Raw genomic sequence first — 21,808 nt, 5'->3', positions numbered from 1 at the left:
TTAGTGATGCCTTTCGGGCTAACTAATGCGCCGGCTGTATTCATGGATCTGATGAACCGCGTGTGCAAACCATACTTGGACAAGTTTGTGATTGTATTTATAGATGATATTCTGATTTATTCTCGGACCAAGGCCGAGCATCAGCAACACCTGAGATTGATTTTGGAATTGTTGAGGAAAGAAAAGTTGTATGCGAAGTTTTCCAAGTGCGAGTTTTGGCTTAGAGAAGTTCACTTTCTCGGTCACGTTGTAAACGAGAAAGGAATACACGTTGATCCTTCCAAAGTCAAGGCCATCGAAAACTGGGAAGCGCCAAAAACCCCAACTGAGGTGAGGCAATTCCTAGGACTAGCTGGCTACTATCGACGCTTCATTGAGAACTTCTCCAAGATAGCTCTACCTCTGACCGCGCTAACTCAGAAAGACAAGAAGTTTGTTTGGGGCGAAAATCAGGAAGCAGCGTTTCAAATGTTGAAACAGAAGTTATGTAGTGCGCCAATTTTGTCTCTGCCCGAGGGGACGGACGACATCGTTGTTTACTGCGACGCTTCACATCAGGGACTCGGTTGTGTCCTTATGCAGCGAGACAAAGTCATAGCGTATGCCTCGCGCCAACTCAAGACCAATGAAAAGAACTACGCAACGCATGATCTGGAACTTGGAGCGGTTGTCTTCGCGCTAAAGATTTGGCGCCATTACCTCTATGGTACAAAGTGTATAATCTTTACGGATCACAAGAGCCTTCAACATATATTTGATCAAAAGGATTTAAACATGAGGCAACGAAGATGGATTGAATTGTTGAACGATTATGATTGTGAAATAAAGTATCACCCTGGAAAGGCGAATGTGGTGGCAGACGCGCTAAGCAGGAAGGAGCGAATAAAAACGCTACGAGTCAAGGCTCTAAGGCTGACCATTCGCGCAGATCTCTTTACCAGCATCCGAGACGCTCAGCAAGAAGCTTTGAAACCAGAGTTTGCTAAAAACGAATCCCTTGGGGGTATGATTAAGAATTTGGAACTTAAGAACGGCAATCTATATTTCGCTAACCGCATATGGGTCCCTCTCAAGGGAGGATTGCGCGAGCGAGTATTAAACGAGGCTCACAAGACGCGGTATTCCGTACATCCTGGCGCAGACAAGATGTACCAAGATGTTAAAGCCCTGTATTGGTGGCCCAATCTTAAAGGCGCCATCGCGACGTATGTCAGTAAGTGCCTGACATGTTCAAAAGTAAAGGCTGAATATCAGAAGCCGTCGGGGTTACTTCAGCAGCCAGAAATTCCCATGTGGAAGTGGGAACAAATCTCTATGGACTTCACACCAAACTGCCAAGGACACCTGGGTGTTATGACACGATCTGGGTTATTGTAGATCGGCTAACTAAGTCAGCGCATTTCCTGCCGATCAAGGAAACCGATAAGATGGAAAAGTTAGCCCGACTGTATATTCGAGAAGTAGTTTCAAAACATGGAGTCCCAGTGTCCATCATTTCTGATAGAGATAGTCGGTTCACATCAAGGTTTTGGAGATCGTTACAAGGGGCTTTAGGTACTCGTCTTGACATGAGTACGGCATATCATCCCCAAACGGATGGGCAAAGCGAGCGAACAATCCAGACATTGGAAGATATGCTGCGCGCGTGCGCAATCGATTTCGGTGGTAGCTGGGATACTCATCTCCCTTTGGTTGAATTTTCTTACAACAACAGTTATCACACAAGCATCAAGGCTGCGCCGTTCGAAGCTTTGTATGGGCGCAAGTGTAGATCCCCACTGTGCTGGGCTGAAGTGGGTGACAAGCAAATGACTGGTCCAGAATTGATCCAAGAAACAACAGACAAGATTTTTCAGATAAGGGATCGCCTTAAGACAGCGCGCGATAGACAGAAGAGCTACGCAGATGTGCGAAGGAAACCATTGGAATTTCAAGTAGGGGATAAAGTACTTTTGAAAGTCTCTCCATGGAAAGGAGTTCCCCGTTTCGGCAAGCGAGGAAAGTTGAATCCGCGCTTCATCGGACCATTTGAGATCCTGGAAAGGATCGGTCCGGTTGCTTATAAACTCCGTTTACCCGCCGAACTCAGTGGAGTTCATGATACGTTTCATGTGTCCAACCTCAAAAAGTGTTTATCTGATGAAACGTTGATTTTACCGTTGGAAGAGATCCACATCGACAAACAACTGCACTTCGTAGAAGAGCCTATAGCCGTAACCGATTGGAAAGAACAAAAGTTGCGCAGAAGTCGAATCAAGTTAGTAAAGGTTCAATGGAACTCAAGGCGTGGGCCTGAATTCACTTGGGAAAGAGAAGATCAAATGCGCCAGAAATACCCACACCTCTTTCAGAACATGGCTTCTGCCAGCAACGTCTCCTAAATTTCGGGACGAAATTCGCTTAACAGGGGGAGAATGTGACACCCGGTAAATTTCTCAATCCTATAAACTAAGTAATCAACCTAATAATTAGGTGGTTGTAAAGCGCGCTATGTTAGAATCAGCGTGGGCACGTTATGTGCGCCCTGCGCGAGCGCGCTATGTTAGAATCAGCGCGAGCACGTTACGTGCGCCCTGCGCGAGCGCGCTATGTTAGAATCAGCGCGAGCACGTTACGTGCGCCCTGCGCGAGCGCGCCATGTTAGAATCGGCGCGAGTATTTGTTATGAGCACCCTGCGCGAGCGCACCATGTTAAGAACCTGCGTGGGCATATGTTATATGCGCCATGCGCGAGTGTATTGGTTTTATGTTTCTATAACTTAATGTTGTCTAATGTGTTGACCGTCTCGCATGATGCTAAGGCGGGTGCATCCCAAATCGTTTATGCGCGTGCGGAAGGGGGACTAACCTTCCCGCATGGCGGGAACAATGAGAGCTAGTTTGCCTGAAGCTCCAAGATGGAATTGACTTCAACATGACTGATCACTATGTTGAAATACCAAGACCACCTGGAGAATCTACAAATGAAACTCAATGTCCCTGACTGCGAGAAGGTCACGCACCTATCCGCAGCAAAGAAATGTCCTTCACGCAGAAAGCTATGCGCACAAAGTAATACGCGCAGAACACTTAGTCTATTCTCCAGTTGTAAGGAGATTACTCCCGCCCAAAAAGAAACGGTAGCGTGTTTCAGAGATTTTTTCCACTTTTTACTGTACACTGACAAAGTACCTGAAAAAGCACACTGTAACATGAAAAGTCAACTGTCAGCCACCCTACTCCCACCAACCACAGACCTGCATGTCCTGTCCAAATCAAATCAAAATCTTTTATCCACTACTCCACTCTTAAATAAATAATAATAATTTCCATACTTTATCATCATTACACCTAGATATAAAGAGATTACAATCCCCTAAAGCAAGGGATTGTGTTTCCTTGAGTTTGCCTATAAATATGTAACCTAAATTATCACCCAAAACACACTTCAAACTTCTCTCTTAAGAACTGCAACTTGCACTAATCATCTCCCAAGCATCCGTTGTTTTCGTTTCCGATCCTGTTACCAGGTAAGCCAAGAATACAACCTTGAGATCTGCTTTCCAACCCTTATATTCTCCTAATTCTTGATTTTAATATATATACTTCTTGTTATTTAATCGTATTCTAGACCTTCAATTCCGAGGCCAACACCAAGAAAACCCGAATCTCGATTAATCCCTTAACAAGAACCACAGGTGAGTCTCACAGCCCCTATTCTCGCTGTTTTCACTGTTTTTAAACTGTTTTCGGGGCGAGGGACACGTACTTAAATAATGTTTTATCATGGCATACTTACAAGCTATGCAAGCGATTATGTGTTTAAATTATATTTCATGATGAGCAATGCGAACGGTTCGATGTATGTGCGCTAGAACTCGAGTAAGTGATCACTTTACCATTGGAACTCTAAGGGTAGGGACTGCTGGTTTGATCCACCCACTCGTAGGGGTCGCACCTCTTTGCATGGACGAGTGCCTAGTATGGTCATGGGGCAGTACTATGGGTTTGAGCCCGCTCGTAGGGGTCGCGCCTCTTTGCATGGACGAGCGCCTTGTTTTCCGGCACAACGTCTGCGCGTAACCCGCGGGACGGAATTATTGATTAGCTCGTAGGGGCAGTGCCTCTTTGCATAGACGAGCATGGTTTTTCAGAAATGTCCACGCGTAAACCGCGGGACGGCATTATATTATTTAGCTCGTAGTGGCAGCGCCACTTTGCATGGACGAGCACACTTCCAGTAATGATCGCGCGTAGCCCGCGGAACGACTTTTATCAGAAATATGTGTCAGATCTATGTTTTCATACGGATTATCAAGTATATGTTTAGACATGAAATCAGAAATGTGTTTCAATATGATTTTATCAAGACTATGATGCAATGCGATTTATATAATTACTAAAACTTGTGAACTCACTCAGTTTATACTGATTCAAATGTTTTTACGTGTCTTTTAGGAGATAACTAGGTAGCGCATGGAGTCACACTTAGAGCACCTCACGCTGAACATCTAAAACTAGCTTTTTGGAAGATTTTAGTTCTATCCCTTCGATGCGCGTGGTTGTTCCCGCCGCGCAAGGGGATATGGCGTGGAAATCTTCAACAGTTTTATACTTGGATGTTTTTATGTAATTTTTAAACAATGTAATGTATTTGTATTAAACATTTCATGCGCAATGAAAATCTTACTATGAATGTTTGCAATGGCCCGTGCTTAATTATCAATCCCCACTCGCGCGCGCCCGGCTGTTTCCGCCGCTCAGGGCCGGGTGTGACAATAGATAAGTTAGTCTTAATTTTAATCCTAACTGTATTTGGTTTCAAATTATGTATTTGAAGTAGGTTAGGATTAGGAACTGTGGGTTTATATATACCCTACCCTAGGTTCAATGTGTTAGTTAATTATTAAGTTTTTCTCATTTGTCGTTTTCTTAATAAAAGAGCCGCAGTGAGTTCTACAAATATCGTGTTCGTGTTCTTGATTCACCTGCCTAAAAGTTTAACAGGTTTCACATAAATAAGATACCACTATCCACATTAATTTCGCCACAAAAGATGATGTGAAAATATGCTTGATCGTCTATGTTCCCTTTCCACACAATGGGCACAACATAAACGCCCGAATTTTCCACTAGCTTCCTTTTTGGGGTGTGACACCTTTGTCAGTAACATGTCTAGATCCATTCTCCATACAAATATATTAACCTTTAGGGGGAAACCAACATTTCCATTCAAAGGCTTCGTTCGTCATTGTACAAAATGAACAAATAAATAATCATTTCACCGATGAAGCAAAAAAAGATGTGTTCGGGTTTGGTTCAAGAGCCCTTGGCAAAAAGCTATGATATTAGTGAGTTGTATAGTAGCTTGATTTAGAACCTTCTTGAAAAAAACCTATTCGAGATGATCAATCTCCCGATACACTCGTAGAGTGGGTTAGGCTCCAAGAACAACAAGAGAAGAAACCGATGTTGGGACAATTTTTTTTTATTATTTTTCTTATTCTTTTTATTAACTAAAATTACAATTTATAGGAAAAGAAAACATAAAAATAGAAACGATAAATAATAAGGAAACATAAATAAACTAAATAATAGATAAACTTAATTAATATATTGGATCGTGTCAATTCCCCACCCCTTCAAAACGTTCTGTCCTCAAACAAGATGCGTTTTTCATGATGGTCGCCATTGGAGTCTACCGACCACATGCGGGACGGTCTCAACGGTGGCGCCATGGTGGATGCCACTAGCGTTTCCCGGCTACCAACTTATTGAATGCCTTAAGTAGTGGTCTTTCTAACATGGGTGCTTGAGACTGAATCCCATCAAAACCATATCTTGGATCGTCATAAATGGTACATGTGTCGATTCCATGGAATCCCCTTTTTATGAAACTTATGGATTGGAATTTTTTTTAAAACTAGTGTATTTTTAGGGGTTTTAATCACTTGAGGGGTTTAGTTTTTTTTCTCAATCACAAATGTGGTTCATGCCATTAGAAATGGCGATTAAGCTGAAGATACAGGGGTGTAAGGAGGATGACAGGAGAATCTAAATGGTTGTGTCAGATTTTATTTATAATCTCCACTAGTAATGGCGATTAAGTGTTTTTCCCTTGTTCTTGGTTGATAGTGGCAATTAACCACCTTCACTTTTATCACTTTTATGTCATGTTATTTCATATTTGAGTGTTCAAATTATCGAGTGAAGAGAGATTCTATGATAGCATAATTTATTTACAACCTGTATTTCATATATACATTTGCTTATTTATATTAGATATATTACATTTTTATAATAATAAAAAGTGAGGTGGACCAATGGATGTCGTTGGTCGGTAAAAATCGAGCGTTGGTAAAACACGTTCGTTATGGTACCGGAAAACACAATGTTTTTGCTTGAATTCGATTAATTGCCATCATGTTCGTTACGACATCATAACTAAAACGAAAAAAATATGCCATTCAGTCCGTTTTCGTTAAATGTAATACGATAGCCGAACCATGATATAAAAACAAAAGAAACAAATTACAAATGTTTTAACTATGTGGGCTTGGTAAAATAACCCGTCTCTATTATTGTTATTATATATTATATAAAAAAAACATGTAATGCATGATGCATCTAATAAAATAAACAAACGTATGTATGGAATAAAAGTTGTTATAAACCATAGAATCTTTTCACTCAACCCTTCTAATAGGACATAAAAGTGAAGGTGATTAATGTTGTATATATTGTGTATCTGGAGGATGAATTCGATCAATGATGCAAACCTGTAATTATGATTTCAATCTTAGTTTCTTGAACAATTGCCTGGATTAATCTCTGAATCGTGAATCACTTTCAGATAAACCTATTTGCGGGTTACACGCAATGATTTATCGGATAAGACAAAGATTTTCTGTACATGGAATTGAATTTTGATGATTCTGTGAATGTGATGAAGAAACAGAGAAGAAGTAACCGTCTTCTCTTTTCTGTATATACGATAGAGAGAAAGAAAATATCCAGGGAATGAAAACACTAATTAATATAATCCAAATCCAATTCCCTTATGAGCCCAAATAATTAATTAGAAGCCCAGTTATCATTACACTTAAGCCCAAGTATAAAACCAAATAACAAAGCCCAAATAACATTATTGTTAAACAAGCCCGCACTCCCGCGTCACCTAACTCATTTAATCTCTAACATTATTTCCTCCATCGACAAGTTAATCCAAAAACACTAAAATATCCAACAATCCTCCCCTATTTTAGTGATATCCATGATTAGTTTAACCATCATCATAGAAACGCAAACGTATGCATAAATGAAAATGTCCTACGGATTGAATTTTCATCTTAGTAAATTACACGATCAAAATATTCGAATATCGGGGTGTCCTATGGATTGAACCCTTGCTATCCATTTGAATACTTCAAGGCAAAATACACATACGTTTATAAATCCAAATTCCACTCGACACAATATTTTACTAGCTTGTATCCTAATCCTTCAAAGAATATATCAAAGCTCAAGTCCAAAGCTTCTTGAAGTAGCTAAACTTCATATTCTTATAGGCAGTTTATTATTCTCGCACCCGCACTGCAATTTATCAATGAACTATTAAGAAGCTATACTTCAACCTACTTTATCTCGCGGTCCGAACACAAACCTTGGGATGTTTATGATATTGTGTTCCAATATCTCTGTGACAAGCTTTCCGCATTGAATTCAGCATCTAACGTTGTATTAGATGGGAATTGGGTGTCTTGACATAGGATATTAAAGTATGGACTTTAAACCCATCCCCATGACTGATATGTTCGTGAGATCTCTTCCTAACATTTTAGTTAGATCACCAGCCAAATTATACTCATATATTACAAACTCAACTAATATAACAACTTGTATGATGAGCTCATGAATCATGCTATGTATAGTATGTATATATATATATATATTATTTAAATTAAAAAACCAAAATTTGATAGTAAAAAAAAATAAACGGGTCTTGGGTCTCATCAAACCATAAGTATATTATTAACTTTCATAAATATTATTTATAATTAAAAAACCAATTTTATAGTAAAAATAAACGGGTCTTGGGTCTCATCAAAACCATATAGCTTTTAAACCGGGTTATAATATCTCATTTATTTGTGAAACAATTTATTATCAAACCATAAGTTAGTGAAACCCGCATACATATGAGCCGAATACAAAGAACATATACATATATACAATAACCCGATTACCCCTGAATTCGCATACAGCAGACCCAATTTCAATTGTACTAGCTGCAATGAGTTGATTACAAATCTGAAAGTCGCTTACAATGTATAAACCAGAGTCGCTCACTTGCAAACTCGATTACTTTGAGGTTCGCTTACAAATTGAACCCAGTAGCCTTAAAATCGCATACAATTGACACCGATTACGTTGTATATCGATTACAATTATCGGTCGCTTACAATCAAGGTTCGGTTACATTCACTGTAACTCGCGTACAGTAGCAATCGATTACAAACTTATACTCGAACACAATCCAAATCGATTACATTGTGATCGAATACTCAAGGAATGATGGACCGAGCCCTAATAGTACTCGAGGAAAGAGGGACCGAGCCCTAATAATACTCGAGGAAAGTAGGGCGTAATGCTCTTTATAACGTAAGAAATGAAGGTAAGTAAGAATGAGATGAAAATGTGAAAGTATGAATGGAAGTATGTAAGTATGTATGTATTGTATGTTATGTGATTAACTAAAACTCACTCAGCGTAGCTGACTTTTAGTATGCACGCAGGTGAGTAGGATGAGGTAGCTCGCGTGAGGGGAACACGTGACATTGAATAAGAGGCTGGCATCGGAAGACTTAAGACGTGTTATGTTTAATTACTTAGTTTTTGAAAGACAAGTTGTTTGTTTAAGACAAGTTATGGATTGTTATGAAATGTTTTATGTCTCGCGAATGTTTTTAATAACTCTGATGATTAGAACTATGTTAATGAGTAAATCCAACGTCCAAATGTGAGGTACCTGTAACGGGGCCTTACAACATAGATGTGTTAGGACCGGACCATCGTTAGGAAAAATAATACCATGTAAAATTCCGAAATCACATGCCTTACTGATTAAGAACATCAAAGCTTCCATCACAAGAATAAAATGAAGGAAGATAGCATGTCGCCTTAACAGACCCCTCTTTGGCATTGAAACTCGGCAGTAGGAGAACCATTAAAAACCCTGAGATTTTGTATGAGTCAAATATCCATCGGATCCACCTTGAGCATAGCCGGATGGGGTGGGGTTAGGGGGGGGGATTTCATTTGACTAGGTACCGAGTCAATGAACTCCCAATTATGCTTATCGTAGGCTTCCTCAAAGGAAGAGAAGAGCCTTAAATTTATACTTTCGTTTAGCAAGAGTCTATTTCATTATTCATAATAGGACTGCCGAGAATATTTCGATATGAAATAAGGCCGACTCATTGAACATCCGAAATAACCGAACCAACGACAAGTTTAAGCTAACTAACCTTTGAAATTATATTACTTATTCATGAAGAGAATCTAAGTCCAAACATAGTGTGAGTTCTCATTATAAGATTATCTTTGTAATAAGGGCATCCGCAACAAAGAACAAATACCTAAATTTGGATATATATGTCACCTACAAACTTGAAGAGATGCAAACTTCATTGTTGTTGTGATGATATAGCAGTTTGTGATAGTTTGTCGTTGTGAAATAAAATGTGAGTTTTTAAGAAAAGTTTGGAATATGATGTGACGGATTTTAAAGGTTTGTTGTTATGAATGCTCTAAGGTGTATGTATTTGATGTGTATGTTATGAGATGCTAGGCTAGCTTTGTTTTTGTGATGAAATTGTCGTTAAAAAATAAAAAAGAAAGAAGAAGAAACTGGGTCAGAATATTGTATCAAGAAAATAAGGGACGATCCACAGCCTAAATAGACCGGTGAAACCCGATTCAAGTATATCCCGATATCCCATGTAAATAAATGTGACAACAGTTTATTTGTTAACCTACAACAAACTACAGCCAACTAAGTGGCGGCTTTGTTGGTGGAATTATTGAAGTCCACCCACCCAATTGCTTGCTTATCTTCTCTTGCCACCATAACTAAAGTCTATTTACAGGTCGAGTCATGGTCAATTAAATCAAATTTTATTCTCTCTCTCTCTCATGTTGAAGTGAACTTTGATATTTTGTTTATTGCCCATCGTTTTAATTTATATAAGAGCATTCCTAGTTAATTCTATATATTTTTGTCTATAATTTAGCTAAAAAATACAATTCCATAAATTTATTTTATTTTTTAAATTTTTTCACATTCAATTCTCTATTTATATCCATAAATTAATTCTTTATTATTTTTTTCTCTTTTGTCTTGTTATATAGTAAATGATGATTGGGGGATATGTGATATATTAGAGTATTCTCAACTCATTCTCTAAAGTTGTCAAACTCATATAATTTATGGTAAATTTTAAAAAAACCATCAAAATCACCTCTCCAATTCATTCCCTATTATATGGATGAGTTATATGGCAACTAAAGTAAATCCCTAAATATAGGGACTCATATTTTATCCATACCATATAATATATCACATATCTTCCAATCATCATTTACTATATAATAAGACAAAAGAGAAAAAAAATAATAAAGAATTAATTTATGGATATGAATAGGGAATAGAATGTGGAAAATTTTTGAAAAATAATAGATAAATTTATGGAATGGTGTTTTTAGCTAAATTATAGGGAAAATATATGGAATGGGATGTGACTGCTCTTATATGGTATGGATCAAAATTGAGTCCCTATATTTAGGGTTTTACTTTAGTTGCCATATAACTCATCCATATAATAAGGAATGGATTGGAGAGGTGATCTTGATGGTTTTCTTAATATTTACCATAAGTTATATGGGTTTGACAATTTTAGAGAATGCATGGATTGAGAATGCTCTAAGTAAAAGAAGTTTTCAAGAAACTTCAATCTTACAGACTGTATTTTATCATATAAAAAATAATTATATTTCCAATAACGTATTCAAAACTAGGCTTGTAGACGAACCAAACAAACATGAACAAAGGTATGTTCATGTTTGTTCATTTAATTTTATACGAACACGAACACTTAATCAAAAAAATATTTGATGTTCATGTTAATTTATTTAAAAAATGAACATGTTCGTTTATTTAAAATCTAAGTTAATTTTTTTAAATTTTAAACGATTAAACGAGCATTTCACGAACATAAATGAACACAACTGAATAAAGGTAAAACAAAAATTATAATATATGAACATACTTAAAGAACACAAACACACATAAATGAACACAAACAAAAATAAATGAACTCAAAGAAACATAAAATGAACATATATAAACAAACATATACGAACTTTTACAACATAAATACACTAACTTCTCACTGAACGGTGCACAAACAGTTCGTCGAACGTTCGATTCGTTTACAGGTCAGGCCTATATATACAAAACTAATCCTTCTGATATTTTTCTTCTTTAAATGTTTTAGAGGGGAATCTTAAAGTAGCTATAAAGTTGATGTCGACCTCATCGAACTGTAAAACCTCAAATAAAAACACTGATATTTCACTTAACCTGAGTTTTCCAGTTCAATTTAAAACTTACGTAAGAGCATTCTCAACCCGTTCTCCATCCATATCTCTATAATTACACTAATAAACAATACATTTCTCTCTCCTGTTTAATTAAATAATATTTTTTATACCTTTAGAGTAAAGTGTCATTTTAGTCCTTGTGGTTTGGCAAATAATGCGAATTTAGTCCAAAAAGTTTATTTTTTGCATATGGACCCTCCACGTTTCTCAGTTCTTGCCAATTACATCCAAATCACTAACCCCGTTAAGTTTTTTCGTTAAGTCAGGGTAGACGTGTATTTTCACTATTTATTTATTATAATACTTATTTCAGTGAACTGCGGTTTTCGATCTTTTGGGTTGTCTAAATCTGCGGTTTTAGTCCAATAGTTTTAATTTTGCAATTTTCTTCCCCATGGTTTCATTTCACTTGCACTTAAACTCGAATTCCCTAATCTTGTTAAGTTTGGTTGTTAAACCAATCAGTGTGCCCTTCACGTGAGGGGCAATTTTGTTCCTTCTTTTTTCCTTTTTCCCCAAATCCACCCCAACCCCTCACGTGAGGGGGTTGCGAATTAGGGCTGAGGTTTTTTTGGAGAGAAACAAAATTGATCGTCACATGAGGGTCACGCAAATGGGTTAACGACAAGACTTAACAAGGTTAATAAATTCGGTTTAAATGCAAGTGAAATGAAACCATAAGGAAGAAAATTGCAAATTTGAAACTAATGGACTAAAACTACAGATTTTGACAAACCAGATGGACGAAAACCGCAGTTTACTTAAATAAGTATTATAATAAAGAAAGAGTGAAAAAATATGTCTACCCCTGACTTAACGATAAAATTTAACGGGGTTAGTGATTTGGATGTAATTGGCAAGAACTGAGAAACGTGGAGGGTCCATATGCAAAAAAACAAACTTTTTGGACTAAATTCGCATTATTTGCCAAATCACAAGGACTAAAATGGCACTTTACTCATACCTTTATCATTACAGTTTTATCTCTCTTATACTCACAACGAATCCAACAAATATTAAAATAAACAGGGGAACAATGTTTCCCCAAATGTTTTCCCAAATGTACAAAAAATAATTACATTTCTCTCTCCATCCTATAATTTACACTCACAATCACTTACAACCTCACCCTATAATTTACAAACTTTCCTCACATAATTCTAAGAAATGGGATGAGAATGCTCTAACATGTTAAATCTATGTTACATATACATCTTTGTAACAGAACAGACACAACGCAAAACTTACGTTATTATCAGTGGCGGATCCAGGAATTTTTTTTGGGTGGTTCACTACTTTTATATGTTTCAATTTCACCGAGTCGGGTATATAAAATTCCGGGTCGGTTTGAGGTTCGGGTCGGTTCGATCGTTCGGGAAAAGTTCATTACATAATAAAAATACGATAAAATAATAAAAGAGACACCGTCATTAGAAATTAAAAAACACATAATATCAATACAATAGTCTTTATGAATTAAAAAAAATTCTTATAGTTGTTCCCTACGAGTCTTCATCTTTTGAAATCGTTGCATTACTTCTTCAACCGAAACTTGTTGGAGGAATTCCCTTTCAATGTAACAAATTCAAGAATCGTTCATGTATTCATCACCCATCCTATTACGCAAATCCGTTTTCACATTCTTCATTGAAGAAAAACATCTTTCAACACTTGCCGTTGCAACCGGCAAAACCAATGATAACTTTATTAAACGATACACTAACGGATAATCAATGTGTAATCTTGTTTTCACCATCATTTTAGCAAGATCGCCTAAGCCACTCAAGTTGGCAAACCGCTTATCTTCTTTCACGTTAGTAATGTAGTGGCCAAGTTCATATACAAGCTTCTCCTTTTCATCAAAATCAAAATCACATGGATACATCTCAGCCAAGTTTATCAAGTTTACTTTACTAAAGGCACTAAAATTACAAGACGGGCTCAAAGAACTCATATTAGTAAGCAATTTAGTGGTTACCTCATTAAAGCGGCTTCCAAGCTCTTGAATTTGCATATCGAGAACCGTGTTGAAATTATTAACCACATAATGATGACGATTGGTGATACCGGTCTTCTTTCTTTTAAATCTCGGGTCAACATACTCGGCTTCCATATCAACCACTTCAATTTCATATTTTTCACAAAAGGATGTGACATCTTCCAAAAGTGAGTCAAAACCTTCAAGTCGATACCTTTTTAGGCCTTCATCAGTTAACTTAACTAGCTTAACTACATTCAACATATCTTGATCTTTTCTTTGAAGCGCTTGACACAATGTGTTAGTAACACCCAAGATGTATTTCATCAAATGTAAATAAAATACAAAATTAAAAGTTTTTATGAATTCTTGAAGCCCACGTGATTCATTTTGGTAATTTGAAAACTCTCCCGATTTTTCTATATATTCAAGCACGTCAATAACACAAGAATATAAAGTAAGCAAACGGAGAATTGTTTTTTCATGAGAACTCCAACGTGTATCCCCAGCTCTTGCAAGTGACAACTCTTGATTCTTTCCACTTCCGGTTTCAACTTCCGAATTCAATCCCAAACTTTCTCTTTGACTTTCTCTTAACAAATCTATTCTTTTACAAGATCCACTAACAACATTTACTAAATTTGATAATTCTTTATAAAGTCTGTAAATCTCATAATGTTTGGTTGCAAGGCCCACAACAACAAGTTGAAGTTGGTGAGCAAAACAATGAACATAATATGCCGAAGAATTTTCTTTCAAACTTAAAGCTTTCAAACCATTAAACTCACCGGACATGTTGCTTGCACCGTCATATCCTTGGCCTCTTACTCTACCAATACTCAAGTTGTGGCGAGCAAATAGGTCATCAATTGCAGCTTTAAGAGATAACGCGGTTGTTTCCATAACATGAACAAGGCCAATAAATCGCTCCTTCACAAATCCTAATTTATCAACATATCTTAAAACCACGGCCATTTGTTCTTTTTTAGAAATATCTCTCGATTCATCAACTAATATGGAAAAGACATCATCATTAAGTTCTTCAATTATCCTCTTTAATACTTCTTCTGCAAAACAATTACAAAGTTCTTTCTGGATTGATGGAGACGTCATTTGATTATTCCCGGGAGCATTACCCAATATAACCTTACCAATTTCTTCACTTAGTTCTCCAAACACTTTTAAGAACTCAATAAAATTTTCCCTGTAAAGAGATTCTTCAGACTCATCATGACCACGAAAAGCTAATGAACCATTCAACAATGCTTTGGTGAGTCTAGCCGAAGCATGTAATCGGATTCTATATTGTTTTTTATGTAGATCTGTTCCCTTATCAATGGCCACAGGTATAGACTGAGCTTGGTTAAGTAAGTCTTTCCCCTTTTTACGTGCTTTGTTGTGAAAACGATTGATTTTTCCAACATGATTGCTAAATTTCTCCCGACACCTATTCCAACATCGCAATCCTTCACTTAGAAATGCATCATTTTGTCCACTTTTCTTAAACAAGTAACAATGCAAACAATACACTTTATCCGCTTTGACACTATATTCCAACCAATTTCCAAATTCACTAGTGTACCATTCCTCATTAAAGCGTCTTAATTTACCACTAAAATTTGTTAGAGGACAATCATGCCCGGTTGGTTGACATGGACCTCTAAGTAGATATGCCCGTCTAATTTCATCTTTTTGACTTGGGTGATAAGATGAAATTGGTTGCCTTTCGGAAGGATCCCATGGTAGATCATCCAAATTTATTTTTAATGGTTTACTACTTGAAGATGATGATCCAAGGTTCGATGGTTCACTTTGATAATATTTCTTCATATTCAAAATACCTACAAATCAACAATTTCAAACTAACAAATTTAAAACTAAGAAACTAACAAAAACTAACAAACTAACAAATTAAAACCAATAATCATTAAGGCTTTATTGTAACTGCCAATGTGTGTTGTTTGATTGAGCTTTATTTGTTTTATTCACATAAGTTTATTTAGTGTTGGTGAATGCAGATGGTTATCATTAGATATGCCATATACAATTATACCAAAATGTTCATCCATTTGCTTGCAGAGGTTGTTATGTTTTTTCATTATTATTTATAATTCTGAATAGGTGTAATAAAAATTAAAAAACATATATGTAAGTTCAAAATCTTAAGCTTCTGACGGAAATAAAAAAACCTAGAGCTGGGCAATTCCATTTCCAGCTCCTGAGGCAAATGCAAAGATCCAATCCAACTTAGATGTAAGTTAATTTCACATAAATTATTACCTTCAAAGTGGGAGCCGGGAGGATTCGAGACTGATAGGGATGGCGGTGGACGGTGGTCAGTGGGCAGCGGGCAGCGGGAGTGGCTGAGGGTGGACAGAGGCGGAGTGGCTGAGGGTGGACAGAGGCGGAGTAGCTGAGGGTGGACCGTGGACAGAGGCGCTGCAGCTGCTGAGCTGCTTTGCTTATGTTATAAAATCCGTGTGATAAAATCCGTGTGATGGCAAGATCTTCGTAATTTCACAGATGAAGAAAGAATGCGAAGTGGCGAAACAGAGCTCAGATATTGTCAGCCTGAGGGTGGACAGAGCGGAGTGGCTGAGGGTGGACAGAGGCGCTGCAGCTGCTGAGCTGCTTTGCTTATGTTATAAAAAACCCTAACAGGCTAACATCAGTTAGGGACTTAAGGTAACTTAGTAAAAAAAAACTATTAAAAACGGGAATAGAACTTGCGACCTCCGGGTTACAAAACCCACAAACTACCAGCCGGGCATGCACTTTATATGTTTTTAAGATGGTTCATGTATAATTTATAGGGTGATTCCTTTATTATTTTCTATATATAAATACACTATAATTTCGAAACTCCGTTACTACCGTAGATCCGCCCATGGTTATTATCAAATATCAATTTATCATAACTATTATTCATTAATAATGCAAATTAGATCCAATTTTATATTATACGATTTTGTCTTCATTAAGGTATCCCACGTTTTGTTATGTGTGTACGTAAAAAAATATATACATAAAGATAAGTGGTGGAATAAAAAACCAAATAACGACAAAAACGATAATTAAAAAAACAATAATTCCGCGTAGTGGCTTGTCTGGCATCTTCTTCCTTGATTCCCCTTACATCTTAACTCTCTGTTTATTTACACACACTTAACCACATAACTGCAACAACAACAAAACCAGCTTTAGTATATATACTCTAATGGCGGACGCTAGCGGTGGTGGTCAGTACACTGATTTTCCGGCAGTGGCTACACACGGAGGCCAGTTTATAAAGTATAACATATTCGGTAATGAATTTGAGATCACTAGTAAGTACCGGCCTCCTATCATGCCGATTGGTCGTGGTGCGTATGGAATCGTGTGGTATGTGTTTGTTTGATTCAGATATTTTTTTTTTTTTGATAGATATTAACACCGTTGACTTTTTCTTTTTTTTTAAGTTTGTTGTGTTAAGAAGTTTAATATTTGTGTGTTGTGATTAGTTCGATGATGAATTCGGAGACGAATGAGATGGTTGCGGTGAAGAAGATTGCGAATGCTTTCGATAATTACATGGACGCCAAGCGGACGCTTCGCGAGATTAAGCTTCTCAGACATCTCGATCATGAAAATGTCAGTTTCCTCATTTGTCTAGGATCGTAGGGTTTTTAATCGATACGTAGATCACGAGTTACTTGAGATCGGATAGATAAAAAGTTTGAAATGAGAGGAGCATTATCAAGCCAAGCTTGGGCCTCAAATAAAACTTGTTTGTTATCGTGGCCGAGCTCGAGCCTTATGTGGAAAGATTGTTTAGGCTCGTTGTCCCTTAACAAGTCTAGTGTTTTTTTTTTTAAGTTTTAACTCTTTTGAAGTTTTATGTATTAATTTCACACTACATAGCGAAGCTCGAGCCGAGCTTTGGCTCGTTATGGTACCGCATATGAGCTCGAGTTTAGGCTCATTTAATGTTTGTTTGAAAATATATAAATAATTAAAATGTACATAAATTAATTATTACACATAAACGAGCCAAGTTTGAACTTGAAAAAATTGACACATGAGCCGCGCTCGAGCTTTAGAAAAAAAGGAAGCTTACAACGAGATGAACCTTGGCTCGTTAAGGTACTGCATATGAGCTCAAGCCAAGCTCAGGCTCGTTTAATGTTTGTTTTTTTTTGAAAATATATAAATAATTAAAATGTATATAAATTAATTAATAAACATATACCAACCAAGCTCGAATTTCAAAAGCTGACTCATTAGCCGTACTCGAGCTTTAGAAAAAAAAAAGAAGTTCAAAGCGAGCCAAGCCTTGGTTCGTTAAGTTATTGCATCTGAGCTCAAGCCAAGCTTAGAGTCGTTTAATGGTTTTTTTGAAAATATATAATATTTAAAACGTGCATAAATTAATTATTAAACCTATACGAGCCAAGCTCGAATTTCAAAAGCTGACTCATGAGCCGCGCTCGAGATTTAGAAAAAAGAAGCACAAAAAGAGCCGAGCTCAAGCTCTCATAAGTCCAAACAAGCTGAGCTTGGGCTCTGCTTGGCTCGTCTGCACCTAACACTTAATGAAATGTTTACGAATTAGATCGTTATAATAATCGATCAATAACAATTTGTGAATTTGCAACTCTTGAAAGTTCAACTGATGCAATTTTGTTGAGCAATATTTGGTTGATATTATGAATTCAATCATAAACCAGATAATACAAATAAAAGATATAATCCCTCCACCTGTACGGAGAGAGTTCACTGATGTCTACATCACCACCGAGCTTATGGATACCGATCTTCACCAAATTATTCGGTCAAACCAGAACTTATCAGAAGAGCATTGCCAGGTATCATATCTTATTTATCAAAGCATTGGATGCGTAATGACTAATTATTGTTTTATGCCAATGTTTGCAGTACTTCTTGTATCAACTTCTAAGAGGCTTGAAGTACATTCACTCTGCAAATGTTATTCACAGAGACCTAAAGCCGAGTAATCTGCTGCTGAATGCAAATTGTGATTTGAAGATTTGCGATTTCGGGCTTGCACGAACGAGTGCTGAAAATGACTTCATGACTGAATATGTTGTCACCAGATGGTATCGGGCTCCTGAACTGCTACTCAACTCTTCTGATTACACAGCAGCCATTGATGTGTGGTCTGTCGGTTGTATCTTCATGGAACTCATGAACAAGAAGCCTTTATTTCCTGGTAAAGATCATGTGCATCAAATGCGCATATTAACAGAGGTATGTTTCTTAGTTCTTATCTTAACTCACATTTGAACATTGATTATGTTTTTGATTTGGATTTTACATTCTAATGCCAAATTTGTTTTCAGCTTCTGGGAACACCAACTGAATCTGATCTTCGGTTTATCAGAAACGAAGATGCAAGACGGTATCTTGCTCAACTTCCTCAGCATCCTCGCCAATCATTATCAAAGGTTTTCCCACACGTTCATCCGTTAGCCATCGATTTAGTTGACAAAATGTTAACATTGGATCCAACTAAACGAATCACAGGTACCATTATATATATTTTACTTTTCAATATTTAAAAAAGAACACAAAACTGAACTAATATTCATGTCACAATTACAGTGGAAGATGCATTAGACCACCCTTATCTTGCAAGACTACATGATGTAGCTGATGAGCCGATCTGCGCGGATCCTTTCTCGTTTGAATTTGAGCAACAAGTTCTTAGAGAAGAACAGATTAAAGACTTGATTTATGAAGAGGCGTTAGCACACAACCCGGGTTTTGTTTAAGAGGTATTAAACTACCGATTATCATCATAATCGTTATTATTATCATCATCATGTGTTTGTTTTCCGGTCTGGAGTTGTTTTATTTATGATCCACAGATGATGTTTGGGTTTCGATACCTTGTGATTTGTGCTGTTGAGATTTTAAGCTACAATTTTAGAATGTGTTGTGTAATCTGTACTACTTGGGATTTATTTATGTGTTTTGTTGCATAACAGTTTTTATGAGCACAGTTCCAGTTTATACAAAAACAAAATTCTACATATTATTACTATTACTCATATTCGAACTGAACATGAAGATGCAAATATTTTCGTATTGCAACGATTGATGTTGTAAAAATTGCTTTAAATGAGAGTTTAAACAGAAAATAGGATACCCTACTTTCCTTCGGATATCGGGCTGATCAGTTTTTTTTTTATTTAAAAGTATATTTGATAACCGAACCAAAAAATGGTTTTGAATGTAGGAGATTAGAATCCAGAAGAGGGCTTTTTTATTAACCGGCACTCTTTGCTAGAGGATGTGTTACTTAATTAAGTAAAATTCTAGTTATGTAAGCATCTATCACTACTAGAAAACAAGTCATTTTTCAACAAAAATTTCCTACAACAAGGAATTCCAACAGATTTCAAACGAATCATCAACAAAATAGTGACAATATGTTTTTTTTGTTGGAAAACTGTTGCAACTTTCTATAAAAATTTCCTACAACAAATTTCAAACGAATCATTAACAGAATAGTGACAATATGTTTTTTTGTTTGAAAATTCTTGCAAAAAACATTATCAATATAATAGTATATATTCTTTATAACACACTAGTTATAAAAAAAATGAAAAATTGCTGTTATTTACTATTTTTCTATCATGCATTTCGACTCATCTTTTTTATTATAAAATGAATAAAAAATGTTATTTTTTTAGAAATAGTTTGTAAGTCACGGTCATATTGGTCAAAGTTCAGGGTTGTTTTTGCAAAATTAAATATGTAGCTTTGAAATTAAATCATTTGTTTCACCCTTGATAAAAGTTTGTAAAACCCAAACGTGTTTTTGGCCTAATGTTTGTCTATCGCTAAATTGAGAGGCGAAATTCAAATCGAGATCCTGTGAGTCAGAGTTTGATTAATCCCGTTCCAAATCAATCGCTAAATCAGTTATAGATCGATCATTCCAAGCCTCCTTTCTAGACATTTTATCAAACAGGTGTAATGTTAGTGTGAATTTGAATTTTAGCAAAGTGTTCTTTCTAGACTCCATTGTTGACCAAATGCAGAGTGAGTGAGCTCATACATTGATTCTATTTTATCTGATTTTGACTATTGGTTTACCTAACATCGTTGTCTATTAATAAGATTGAATTGCTCGTTGTTTATGACTAGTGTTAAGTTCAATTTGTTAAGATGAATAATAAACAAACCCTAAGTTGCTTGGAGAAAACAAAACCTCTATTTTCGGTACGTAGTATGGATGATGCTAATGAAGTAGTAGTATTCTGACGTTCCTTTGATGTCTTTTTTGTTAAATGAAAAATTAATCTGGATTGTTTGTGCTAGGTCCACCAACATCTATTGATGCGTTGTAGAGTTATCAAACTGTAGTCGAAATGATTTAAGGTTGATATTGGTTCAAAGTTCAAAATTCGCATGGCTGTTTAACTTGATGAGTTAGTATGAATTTGAATTTTAGCTGATTAAATTTTATCAAACTATAGTCTATTGTTCATGATAAGCACTAGATAATTTATGATAGATAATTTGGTTTTATGTAAACCTTTATATCTGCAAAAGTTGTATAAGAACAATCAGACTTGGAAATATGAATCTTTTTGGTTATATTCAAGTAGATAAATTTAAGCATTCTGAATAATAAATAGGGAGAAATCTCTTATTATTTAATATATGAATAGATAAAATGTCTTTGTTTTATATTTCATAATTACTCTATTTTTTAATGTAGGAAAAAAGCGGAAAAAATGGCTTCAGTTTTGTCTTTGTTGATACCCACGCCACTAAGGAGTGCAAAGAAAGACTATCAACTCGGGATATTGATGTTAATGACCCGAACGAGTTAGAGTTTTGTACGGAACGATCAAGAAAATCATATGTAAGTTATCTTTATTGTTTATATATAATTATCGTATTAACTTTTAGTGTAATAATAATTATGTTGTTTTGATAGAATTGCAGGTGATAGCCCTGCTTGCGGTGCGCACATATGATGTATATATGTGTGAACCCTCTGGTGGGCAAAAGTGAAATTGCACTAATTTTGACGTTATTTTACTAATCTCGTGAAAATAACGTTAAAAGTGACGGACGGTTAATCAGGTATCATGTAGTGGCGTTGATAGCCGAAAGACAAGGGTACATGCACCGATCAGCCGGTGTCCCGATGATTGAGTGCTATGTGCCTTATGT

General features: G+C 36.3%; 2 protein-coding genes across 2 annotated transcripts; one reads left to right on the top strand and one right to left on the bottom strand.

The window, feature by feature from the left end:
* Positions 1 to 13,225: 13,225 nt before the first annotated feature.
* On the bottom strand, positions 13,226 to 15,210 carry LOC143633997 (uncharacterized). The gene is made up of 3 exons (XM_077102193.1): positions 15,149 to 15,210; positions 14,407 to 15,065; positions 13,226 to 14,253 (listed from the first exon to the last, which is right to left on the bottom strand). Exons 1-3 carry the CDS (start codon positions 15,208 to 15,210, stop codon positions 13,226 to 13,228), a joined length of 1,749 nt encoding a protein of 582 aa, XP_076958308.1.
* A 1,519-nt stretch (positions 15,211 to 16,729) lies between these two features.
* On the top strand, positions 16,730 to 19,596 carry LOC143633980 (mitogen-activated protein kinase 3-like). Its single transcript, XM_077102181.1, has 6 exons — positions 16,730 to 16,999; positions 17,119 to 17,248; positions 18,325 to 18,462; positions 18,533 to 18,865; positions 18,958 to 19,141; positions 19,220 to 19,596. Exons 1-6 carry the CDS (start codon positions 16,836 to 16,838, stop codon positions 19,387 to 19,389), a joined length of 1,119 nt encoding a protein of 372 aa, XP_076958296.1. The 5' UTR covers positions 16,730 to 16,835; the 3' UTR covers positions 19,390 to 19,596.
* Positions 19,597 to 21,808: the final 2,212 nt, after the last annotated feature.

Source organism: Bidens hawaiensis, unplaced genomic scaffold (genome assembly GCF_021521415.1).
Source record: "Bidens hawaiensis isolate Kalapana, Puna unplaced genomic scaffold, B.hawaiensis_p1.1 tig00006961_1, whole genome shotgun sequence".
In the NCBI taxonomy this organism is placed as follows: Eukaryota; Viridiplantae; Streptophyta; class Magnoliopsida; order Asterales; family Asteraceae; genus Bidens; species Bidens hawaiensis.
The sequence above is the reverse complement of the archived record's forward strand: the minus strand, read 5'-3'. Positions and strand labels throughout refer to the sequence as shown.

Bases quoted from the DNA above. Each gene is read 5' to 3' on its own strand.
- LOC143633997 (XM_077102193.1), bottom strand. From the start codon at position 15,210: ATGAGGAATGGTACACTAGTGAATTTGGAAATTGGTTGGAATATAGTG. The intron at 15,066-15,148 runs GTGTATTGTTTG...ATGTTGGAATAG, and splicing joins ATAGTGTCAAAGCGGATAAA to GTGTCGGGAGAAATTTAGCA. The intron at 14,254-14,406 runs GTGAGTTTAATG...TATCAAATTTAG, and splicing joins CGGTGCAAGCAACATGTCCG to TAAATGTTGTTAGTGGATCT.
- LOC143633980 (XM_077102181.1), top strand. From the start codon at position 16,836: ATGGCGGACGCTAGCGGTGGTGGTCAGTACACTGATTTTCCGGCAGTG. The intron at 17,249-18,324 runs GTCAGTTTCCTC...ATCATAAACCAG, and splicing joins GACATCTCGATCATGAAAAT to ATAATACAAATAAAAGATAT. The intron at 18,866-18,957 runs GTATGTTTCTTA...ATTTGTTTTCAG, and splicing joins AAATGCGCATATTAACAGAG to CTTCTGGGAACACCAACTGA.